This window comes from Paramisgurnus dabryanus, chromosome 20, assembly GCF_030506205.2.
Source record: "Paramisgurnus dabryanus chromosome 20, PD_genome_1.1, whole genome shotgun sequence".
Classification (NCBI taxonomy): domain Eukaryota; kingdom Metazoa; phylum Chordata; class Actinopteri; order Cypriniformes; family Cobitidae; genus Paramisgurnus; species Paramisgurnus dabryanus.
The window spans coordinates 18,319,538-18,331,639 of record NC_133356.1 but is presented as its reverse complement, the minus strand read 5'-3'; the positions used below and the strand labels follow the sequence as shown (position 1 = coordinate 18,331,639).

The following is a 12,102-nucleotide window of genomic DNA, read 5'->3' as shown; positions in this document are numbered from 1 at the left end:
ATCTGCTAAGCACCTAAATGTAGTAGAACTAAAGAACTAATATTCATCTGCTTACGAGAATGAATAAATTGAAACTAACCTAAATTCTTCAGATTCTAGATGCAGATGCTTTGAATTCAATTCAAATGTAGCATCATAAACTGAAAGTTACTCAGTTGTAAAAGTATGAATTCAAGCCTGCTATAATGCCTAATAACAGCAAATCCATTCATGAAGTTACAACAGCACCAATGTACTGGGTACTGAAGTAAGACAGTGGAAGGGTATAGCTTTGTCAAATGCAGCCAAGCTTTACCAAGTATTAAACATGAAGGTCTCTTGCTGACAATTCCCCAGCTGTGCACTGCTTATATCCAGATGCATATTATTTTGCACTAATCCCTTGTCAGTCAAGCTCCATTTTTAAATTGCAAAGCTAATTTAATTCAACTAGTGTGACCGGGTGTAGAATTGAAGCAAACCCAGCTTACAACACGCCTCATAGAGCAATACTGTGGCCTGAGGTCAAGTAAAATAAATCTTATATTCGGTCAGTGTGTCATCAAAGGCATAGAAACACAAGAAATTGTATTTTTTCCTCCATTCAACTTAGATATTTTTATTTCAAGCATTTGGCACACACTTTTATCCAGTACTGTACATTGGATCAGTTTGTATGTTTCTCTGGAACAATATAAATAATACATTGGTATACTTAATGACAGGTGTTATAGTACTGACCATTATCTGTTGAGATTTATCAAGCTGAATTGTAACCAGTTATTCCTTTGACAGCAGACTGTTAGTCTCGCCCACGAGACCATTACTTCAGGACAGAGAAACTGCGGGATGTTTTAGTGATTCATACATAACAACGCAGAATAACAGAGAACAGTGCACATTTGAAGAATAACAATTGGGCCGAAACCATATGCACACTCAAAGGTAGCAGCATTCATTAAATTTGTCCCTTAATGGTACTATTACTTGTCTTTGCCCTACCAAGGGGACCCATTTGCATTCGCAATGCAGGTCTAACGCCACGGTGCCTCTAATTGCCTCTAAATTTAGCAAGTTAGCGTATCCAGGGTACAAGGTAAGAAAAAGGAGGCAAACCATTATGGAGGGAGCAAGTAAAGGAATCTACGGAGGGTTTTGATCAAGTAAAGGGCATATTTCAATGTTCAAGGACACGTCTGCAGCCAGAGAAAGCAGTACGCCATTGCATAGCAACTGCACCCCCACATTAGACATTCAGAAATAACATTTGTGGCAGACGAAGAACAAATGCTGCTAGCCGTAATGACGCTTGACATTCAAAATAAATGTTCATTTCAAGCGCAATTATTCTTAAGAGTCAGAAGTGATGATGAAGGGCTTACAGATAGCTTTAATGTAAGAGCCGATGAGAAACGTGTGAAGTACCTCCTGCGAGGCCAAAATCAACACAACTCCATGTCTCTGAAGACTCTCTGATGTAACGCAATATAAACTTGCAGATTTATTCTCTAACAAAATGAAAGAGGAATCAAATAAATCAATTAGCCAAGTTTGGAAATGTGGAGAATTGTGCAGTTGGTTCAAGGTATTTTGCATTTATTTCACTCTCCTTTTCTATTTTTGTCATTTTCCCACATGGACTAAAAGTTTAGTAGTACCCAGACAGTCAAAGTTTTACCTGCTTTTCTGTCAGCATAGACTGCTATGTTCCTGTAGTTCAACTGGTAAGGTATGGTACAAGCAATGCCAAAGTCATACACTCTCAGAAAATAGGTACATGAAAGTACAAGTTGTCACTGGAGTGGTACTTTTTCAAGAAGTACACTTTTAGTACCTCTAAAGGGCACTTTTCCATTGCATAGTACCCCACGTGTTGGGTCAGGTTTACTTTTGGGGGCTTTTCCATCTGGGTGCAGTACGTAGCACCCAATACTTTTTTTGTACAACCTCAGTTGGAGTTCCAAGTGACCCGAGCTGATACTAAAAGTGACGTGAAAACACAGTAGATCACTGATTGGTCTGAGAGAATCGTCACTAGCAGCATCACTGCTAAACGCAAGATTAGCTTTACCTTCGTGTTTGCGCTGTCTCGAGCAAACCTGTTGTCATTTTTGCTTCTTTTTAAAGGTATAGCGGAGGATTTTCTCGAATTTTTAAAAGAACCGCCTTCTCCACTTTTTTAAAAAATGCAATTGCGCAACACGCCCGATTGACAACTAGGAGGACCAATAGTCTTGATGATCCACCCAGAATAAGAAAATCCTCCGCAATACCTTTAAGTTCCCAAACTCCCTTTTAGCGGTGCAAAACATCCACAGGCTGAAAATCAGGAACACCATAACAGTGTTTTCCTTGCGGTTTGTTGCCCCACGTCCGCATAACACACATTTTTGCAACTTAGCGGAGCGCGTCGACTGACGCCACGGTGTTTGTACAGAAATAATTATATGAGACAGAGGTAGTGATAAACGCGATGTGCAAACATTTATTTGTGGTGGTCAATTTTTATTTTGTGGCAGAATTTATGGGAAACACTGCATTGCAACGATGCTCGCTCCCACTTTTTGTATGACACACCTATAATCCCTCCCCCTCTGAAGTGGGACTAAACTCAATGGAAAATCTAATCAAGCCAAAGTAAGATGAGCTAACCAGCCTGACCCATGGGGTACTATGCAATGGAAAAGGGCCATAAGGTACATACTGGTACCTCAAAGGTACATACAGTACCTGTACCTAAATGGTACATATAAGGACTTTTCAAAAATGTACCATCTCAGTGACAAAAATTTTGCACCTTTAATCCAGTCTGTGAGTATAGATTTAACTTTCAGGGAACACGCAGTGTTATAAAATGTATACCTGAATGCATGGTAAGCTTTGGATGAAAGCATCTGACAACCTATAATGCACGGTAAATGCAAATTCTCAGATTATTACTACCATGATTACTAGACATGAATTTCATTGTTGTTTATGACTAAAATCCAAAGGTTTTGAAGAAAAAAAAACGTATTTATTAATAAGCAATTATTTTATTCACTTTTTTATAAAAAACAGGTCAACAAACATTTCAATACTAAACGTAGTTTGTATCAAAAGTAAATGCTAGCAAGACCTCTATATGGTTGTACAAATTTATTCATCCTGGAAGAAAGAGTCCAAATCCCCCATCTCCTCATGGGTCTGTTTAGAGTTTGCTGGAGGTGGGCGGGAAATGTTGGGTGCATTACTTGACACATTTTCTTGCCCTCGTTGGGACGTCTCAACTTCTTTCTTGATGTCCCGTCCTCCACCGAGAAACTTCTGACTCTCTGTGAAGTACTGGTTGGGGTGATTGAGTGAAAACCCAGCATCCTCGACCTGTAATGAAAATGTTTAGATATTATAAGAGACTTATATAGTATATACTGCAGTGTCATTTTAATAGGTTGCCCTATCAGGGTGGTCCTTATTTTTCAACTTTTAAAAGTTCATGCTCTCAGCCTACCAATATGTTTGAATAAATAAATAAATAAATAAATTTTCAATATTAATTAACATTTAGAGGTTGCTCAAGACCTTTAAAGTTTAACACATTCGTGTATTCAGGGTTCCCACACTTTAGTTAAATTCAAATTCAAGGACCTTTCAAGGACTTTCCAGGTCCAATACCCTCAAATTCAAGGACTAAATGTGGGGACACATTTCAAGTGAGAGCAAGCTTACATCGTGTTACCTTTTAAGATACATTGTAACAGTTCCCTTTTGTGGGAACTCGCGCTGCGTCACTGCGGTGACACTTTGGGGACGCCTCCAGAGGTAAGTGCGTCTGAATGTATATATCAAATTCAAATAAATGTTGAGGCTTAACGACAAAGACAGGGTGACACGGGAGCCAGGAAGTATATCGCTATCTGAAATATTGCCAAAGACGGCGTTACAGGGACGCAGGAAGTATGACAAGGGAGACGCAGCGTCTCGTTTCCTTCTCAGGGAGAAACAGTTACATTAATAACCCGAGATAACTATGTAAAAAAAACATTTTGGTATGAATCAACATTCGCATACAGAAGATATAAGCATTTAAAGGGAACAGTTTAGCACGTGTGCTTAAAAAGTCTAGAATTATTATGATATTATATTACACTACACGGGGAATAATATGGATTTTTTTCAGAAAACTTCTTGCATTAAACAGATTCAAGCATTTTCAATGGCCTGTATCTATGAATGTATATCTTCAAAAACTTCCCAGGGCCTTACATATTTTCCCCCAGATTTACAAACTTTCAAGGATTTCAAGGACCCATGGGAACCCTGTGTATTATGTGATACTTTGTGCTAGCATGTATAATTGTTTAATAATATATACTTATGGCAGCAATGGACTTATTTGACCATGTTCCATTCAATTAAAACTCCTGTTTTAGTTGGGATATGTCTTTCAAAGCAAGAAGGCTTCAATGTGAATGAAGCACAATAGACAACATACACTGAGACAATGGCTGAAGCAACACAAAGCAAGTCCGCTATATGGTTACTCGGATCAGAAGAGACTGAAATACCTAGAACCAAGTTACCCTCCAAGAAACACATTTTATGTGTGTTATGCGTTTTTAAATGGTACAGTTCTTGCAAAATATGTGATTTCGGAAATATTCAAAGGCTTTGAGCAACCCCTAGATATTGTAGGAGCAATTGACCCATTATGAGGACCATACTATTGCCCCCATTGAGTGCCTGTAAAACCCCTTAACTCTTTCACCGCCAGCGTTTTTAAAAAAAGTTGCCAGCCAGCGCCAGCGTTTTTCATGATTTTCACCAAAGTTTAATGCCTTCCAGAAAATGTTGTTCTTTAAATATATAAACATACAATATACCAAATGAAAGAACAGACCCTCTGCTTTCAAACAAAAAAAAACGTTTCATCCTACCTTTAGTGGTTCTTTTGCAATCAGCTTTTGAATATGGGTAGGTTTTTGCAAAAACACCATATTTTGAGCAAAAAGCAGAGATAAATCCATTTTTATGACGGACTTTTCATAGAGATCCGATTCAGAGCGATCTTTAAAACAGACACGGACATGCAGCAGCTTGCCATAGGGCAATACTTCCGGTTTTAAAAAGTTGCGGAAGGGCGCCACCTGGTGGATAATAGCGGTATTGCGGAAAGACGGAATATCTCGTCATTGGCGGGGAAGCGTTTTCTCTTAATTGACGAGAAATCTCGTCAATGGCGGGGAAAGAGTTAATTAAGGGTAGGAGTCAAAATTATTTTGTCATGAATAACATATATAATACATAATACAAATGTTGTCAGTAAAACTTTACCTACAGTAGAATACTTCTTCAAAGGCACATTGAACATTTTAGAGTGATAGCCTGTGTGCATTCACCTCATTCACTAGTTGAAGACGACATGACTTCCTATCAACTCTGGTTGTTAAATCAAAGCAGGTTTACGTCTCTCTGATGACTCCCTGAAAGCTGCATCTCATCACAACGTCGCCCAGTCCATTTGTTTTAAAGTGCAGAGGATATGGCTGTTTAATTATGCTTCAATCACAGCACGCCCCTGATGCTCCTCATGAATCAAAGTTTTAAGCCCGTCTATCTGAGACAAGTGCACAGGGGTCCCTATGCTTGTTAAGCTGTGGACTGAAAGATCTATTACACATCCATTTCAGAGTTACCGCATTACAGTGCACTGCCCGCGCCCGGCTACTCAGTAGCAAATGAAAAATGCATAAACATGAAAGGATCCGGGGCCGACAAACGAATCTAACTAAGAGATTCAACAAGCTCATTTCGAAGAACTTCTCCGGGAGCTTCTCTCCTGTGTTTCATTATTCTTTCTATTGTTTGATTTATCGTGGTTGTGTAAATATTTCATCAGTGAAGTATAACATTTGACCTTTAAATAAATGCTGCCATGGAGGCAGAAACGCAAGCGTCTATTTGTTATGTGTCGCTGCTGTGGAAGCGGCGGGCGCGCGTGGCAGTGATTAAAGTCTCCTTCGATCGGGTTCAGCAGGCCTGTTTTTGGTGCCGTGATGATTCGGGGATCAGATGGAGGAGGGAGGGGTGCTGGGGGATCTACTGAGAAATCAGCAGCAGTGCTTTACTGCCCCATTAACATCAGCAGTTTCTTTATTCACTGACCCTTAACTATGAGTCATGAATTTGTGAGATGTGATTTTCATTGGGGTGGTGGCGAGGGGTTCTCTCTCAAACCCTGTTATTGCAGGCTCTTCATCAGATTCATTTAGGCGCATCATAACTGGTTTGCACTGTTTCGCTCGAGGCTATTAGTCATCTCCATGACCCCCGCTACCGGGAGCCCCGGGGTTCAAAGCTAAATGATGCCCTTGGACTGCGAAGGCACTGCCATTTCACAGGGAGCCATTAAAAGCCATTATATCCCATCAATGACACTTTGAGTGCATTACAGCATTAAAGGAGGGGTGGTGCAGACACAAACACTGTTATAAACCTTTCTTATTGAGGGAATAAATCCAGACGTGCAGAAGATTAGGAATTTATACACATGCTCTTTGATTTACGCGTCTCGATATGCATCGAAGCAGACAACAACACAAGAAGCAACGGCATACATTTAAACTGCCTGCCGAGATTTGCGCGTGGGTGACTTGCACATACATCACAAAATCACGTCATAAACATTTCTTGCTTTACATTTAAAATAAGATATTTCACAACCGGTGCTGATAAATATCCAAAGAGTTAAAATTGCGAAGGTGCATAATTGCTTTTGGTAGACAGTGAAAAATAGGCTGCTCGTAAATTTGCCTGTCCCGTAAATAAATACTTGCTTTTCCTGGTAACCTCCCTGTTTAAAATCCATCTGGCAACACACCAACAGACAAATATTTGAAAGGTTTACCACTTGCTTTCGTACCCCCCCCCCCCTCTTTATATTAACCTGTCACCCAGCCGATACCACCTGCTCGTGTGCTACGGGTATGTGCGCATTTCCATTCTCAACATGTCAGCTAGGCTGCGTTTTTAGCAGAGGGACAGAGCGCAGATGTCACTTAGGTAATCCTGACTGACATTGCTCCGAAACATTTCTCTTCTGCACGAAAAAGAGAATAAAATACAGAAAGGTTGCAGCGAGAGTCATTTCCACTGTCTGCAATGTAAAAATACCCAGTGAAATCCATTAGATAAACACTGAAATAGACCTGTAATCATTTGCTTTTTCAACCACCTCAGACCCATAAATCCACTGCTATTATGGCCCTGTCAAAAGAAAGCATATTGAAACCGCAAAGCCCCAAGTCCAATCTAAAAGGGCAATCCAAATACAAAAAGAAATGATTCACCATATTCAGCATCTAATATAAGAGTCTGTGCATTCTGGCCCTGAAAGCAAAGCTATTATATTCTTCTTTAAACGTGTTTTGGAAATATTAATGACCTTGAAGGAACCCAACTCCTAGTACTCATTAAAATGTTTTAGATGAGTAAAAATTTGTTAAAATCTCAATAATGAACCCATCAAAATTAAGCCGCTGTGTCAGCCCAAGACAGATGTGAACATAGGGGCTTTGCTTGTGAGTTTCAGGGCTGTCCCTGAGCTGACAAGGTAGGGCCAATTACAGCAGACCGAAATGAAAAGCATCCTTACACTGTGTGTCAGCTCGAAGTATTTTTGGCAGGCCAGCTGATAATGCATCCCCTTGACTAGCTCCAGAATCTGTGAGAGGGAAAGAGAAAAAAAAGGGTAAAAAAATAGTGATAAATGAGACTTCATTATAAATGAGGTTCAAAATACATTACATGAATGCTTTTTTGTAGATGACTTCTTGGGTATGAGCACGAGTACTCTGAAGTAACAGCTTATTGAGCGTAAAAACAATAATTCTGTGACTTGAATATCAAAACATTTTAGACTGATGAGAATTCAGCTGCTTTAAAACTACATGCAGACAAATAATGGCTGGTATCACTACTGTACACAGACTTTTAGTGAGGGCCGCATAAACACTCAGCACTCTGGAGACATTGCTCTTTTCAAACAGCTCGACAGAGCGCAACTGAAAAGAACCGAACACAGGGGTCTTGAGACACATGGTATTATTGTAGGTTTTTGAAACATACCATTTTTTACTTGACAGCATCAAAAACGCTCGCAGCGTAAGATGCTGAAAAGCAGCAACATGTGACGCAAGTGCCAAATGCGTTTGACACACACACAGAATATGTACAGCCATCAATGAAAACACAATGCAGATGTGGTTTCAACCCCTGAGTAGTGTCGATTTATCCATCTGTTGACTACTTAAGAAGATAGTATGAACAAAATGCCTGCACAATTTTTAGCAAAACATTCCAGTTGTATGCATTAGTAGAGATCCACAAAATGGGTAAAAGCATTAGACAAAATGTCAAATCAATATCTAAGAATCTATGATAAACAATACAGATGAATAACACTGTACAAAAGTTCCTGAAAACCACTGACACAGCAAACATTACGAGGTTTTCAGGTGAGAGATAGGGGTAAAATGCCATCAAACGGCTCAAAAAAGCTTTTACAAGCTGCTTCCAGTTTCTTTTTTTGCTTAGACCTCCCCCCCAGGTAAAGCTTTTAACACCATGTATTCCCAGTGGTAAAGCATGGCTTTCCACCTCAACTAACATATTGGCAAAAGCAGAAATACATAATACATGGATTTAAAGGTGAGAGCAAACATCATCTGACACCTAACTTAAAAGGCTCCAGGGACAAAAAAGCTACCTGAGAGCAAACCTAATATATACCGCACGACACAAAGTAAGGGTTTAATATAGACAGAACACATGTCAAATATAATCAGTTTCTTAGAAATTATAAAACACTTTAAACACGCAGTGTGAAAATTGTCATTGTGTTATCAGTTATTTTTTCTATCAAATACAAAAGAAGGTGGTTTTGTTTCTATATTTTGATCATTCATAATCACCTCTATGTCTGCAGTACAAAACTACAGAGCTTAAATGCTAATGCCGCTAAACACCACGTCTATCAAAAATGAGATGATATTAAAGGAAAACACCACCATTTTTCAATATTTTATTATGTTCTTCCCTTAACTTAAGACAAATTAATACATACCTTTTTTTTCAAAGCATATACTTAATCTTTGTACAGCGCGTTGTGAATGTGTTAGCATTTAGCCTAGCCCCATTCATTCCTTAGGATCCAAACAGTGATGAATTTAGAATCCACCAAACACTTCCATGTTTTCCCTATTTATAGACTGTTACATGAGTAGTTACACGAGTAAGTATGGTGGCACAAAATAAAACGTGGCAATTTTTTAAGTGGATAAAAAATGAGAACTATATTGTATGGCAGTAGCCCTTAGTTTGCAGCACTTTGACCATGGGCACAGTAATATAGTTTTGATTTTTTATCCACTTTAAAAATATAACATTTTTTTACGAACTCGTGTAACTACTTATGTAACAGTCTGTAAATAGGGAAAACATGAAAGTGTTTGGTGGTTTCTAAATTCATCCCTGTTTGGAGCCATAGGAATGAATGGGGCTAGGTTAAGTGCTAACGCATTCACGATGCGCTGCACAAAGATAAAGTGCATGCTTTGAATAAAGATAGGTGTGTATTAATTTGTCTTACTTGAGGTAAGAACATAGTAAAATATTGAAAAACGGTGGTGTTTTTACTTTAAGCAAATGGTCTTGGGACAAAGAATACATTTCATCGAAAACTTTTTCAAAACCTCATAATCCTGGTCTTAAACCATTCTTCATTAAATGCCGCATTGATTTTTTTCAGCAAAGTCCTCAAAGGATCACATTCAATCTTGGGTCCCTTGTATATGAATACCACATAATATGTGGTTCAGCTTCATCATTTTTAACCTTTTAAATTCAGACTTTTATCATTTGCAATGATTTTAGTTGAATCTTGTGTGATTTTTCTTGTCCAAAGAAGAGGGTTTTTTAAAGAGGTTTTTGCAAAAAAAAAGTTTGCATGCACAGAGGGATTTGCAGCTGACTAGCAAATTTGTTAAATACCAAAGAAATTACTATTGTTTCACTTCAGAAGTCATATACTGGAGTCATTTCAGAACAATGATGGATGAATGTGCCTTTTGGAGCTTTGGTTTTGACACCTATATAAGATAATAACATGACAGCATTCTAAAATAAAATCCTTTGTTTGTGTTTAACTAAAAAAAAGAAGTCATTAACATCTGGGATGACATAAGGGTGAATAAATAATGAGAAATGTTTCATGTTTGGGTGAACTACTTTAATTTCATAATGTTCCTCAGATTAAGCTCTCTGATTTTTAATAATTCGGTTTGAAATTTATGCTTTATTTGCCCTTTTAGAGCATGACAGATGTGATCAATATCAAGTGTCGCTGTATGGCAATAAGCTGTGTGACAAATAAATTTTTCTTTTGTGTTTAATGAAAAAAATTACGATGCCATGCCACTTTGTAAAAACATGAGGGTGAGTAATTGTTCAAACAATCGCCACATCACAGCATATGTCATATCTGTACATTTAAAAGTGGTTGGTCAGACAGCATATGTCCTGAAAATCAATTACATAAACATTTAAAAGGCATGTTTTAGTAACTTAATAGCAAACAAACAGTCACAACATAAGATTACAATTGAAAGGGATGTACATGCGGGGATTAAATCCTTCAAAGACGGTCATGAACTCTGCATGTATGTATCAGCACTGTTTGACCCATGGAACTGATTTAATCTTCTCCCTTTGATGGAGACGCTACACTATGACGGAGTTTAACTGGAAGCAAGAGGAGAGCTCGCCGTTTACAGCAGTTCTCTTTTCATGACTTGAGTTTTACCCTTTTGACTGCAATGTCACTGTCGCCAGACAGGTTGAGGGAGAACGTTGACGTTCGGCATTTTAATCACCTTACTGCCCAGGCTTTTCACATTTTCCGAGGTTTTTAATTATCCAGCACACCGGGCCGGCTCTGCTGCAAGAGCTGACCACATGCTGAGAGAGCTCCTGGGGTGAACATCAAGCTGTTGCTTCACACACCCACAGGTCTAAGACTCTCTGAACACTTGGAGTTTATAAGGACACTGCTTGGGGTCTTCGATGAAATTATGAATTTAATTGGATTGGAAATGTGCTACCCTTGGGCTGGCATGTCAGACTGCATTAGGCAGTCATCAGACACTTGCCTCAACTGCACTATGGGAAGTACAGTACTGGAAGAGTCTGGTGGGGTTAAAACCAGCACACCTTACAGTAGGGTACATGCTAACATTTCTTATATAGCAATTAGTTATTAATTTCACCTTACCACTGAATAATGTGACCCTGTGTAGCTCAGTGGTAGAGCATTGCATTAGCAGTGTTAAAAGTCATGGGCTTGAATTTTGGTTTCTGAAGATCGTTTTTGACGGCTGTACCTGCCGTCGCCATCTTACCCGCGCGTCACCACGCTTCACTCACAGATATATAAAAATGGGTAAAGAGGCGGGACGTGGATGAAGCGGAGTTGGCTGGTTGCTGAAACCACGCTGCCTACCTCGACCCTAGTGACAGCTGTGGCTGTTCAACCGTCATTCAAGTGGCCACGCCCTCAATTACGCAGAACTTTAAAGCTTAATATCATTTAAACAGATGAGTTACAAAAAAATGCAGCCCCTCACAGTTGTCATGAAGGGCAAAACTAGCCTATAAAGACCAAAAACAATTTTTGTACCAGGCTATAAACATTATTTTCTGCTGTAAAGATGGGCATTTTAACATTAGGGTCTATGGGGATTGACTCCTTTTGAAACCAACCTCTAGCAGCCAGTCAATGAATTGCAGTTTAAATCACTTTCGTATTGGCTTTATCAGAGAGATCGGAAAGCTGCCCCTCAGTTTAAACCCAGGGATAAAACATTTTGATTGAAGGGGACATTTCACAAGACTTTTTTTAAGATGTCAAATAAATTTTTGGTGTCCCCAGAGTACGTATGTGAAGTTTTAGCTCAAAAAAAAAACCCCCACAGATAATTTATTATAACAATTTAGAATTGCCACTTTGTAGGTGTAAGCAAAAATGCGCCGTTTTGAGTGTGTCCTTAAAATGCAAATGAGCTGATCTCTGCACTAAATGGCTGTGGT

The 12,102-nt window shown here is 39.0% G+C and overlaps 1 protein-coding gene across 1 annotated transcript in view; it reads right to left on the bottom strand.

Annotated features, from left to right (window-relative positions):
• Window positions 1-2,240: 2,240 nt before the first annotated feature.
• Window positions 2,241-12,102, bottom strand: part of prim2 (DNA primase subunit 2) — a 54,806-nt gene continuing 44,944 nt past the window's right edge. The window contains exons 13-14 of the mRNA XM_065296833.2: window positions 7,613-7,681; window positions 2,241-3,342 (exon numbers count right to left, since the gene is read on the bottom strand). Coding sequence (XP_065152905.1) covers window positions 3,118-3,342; window positions 7,613-7,681 — 294 coding nt within the window. The 3' untranslated portion in view covers window positions 2,241-3,117. The remainder of the gene's footprint in view (window positions 3,343-7,612; window positions 7,682-12,102) is intronic.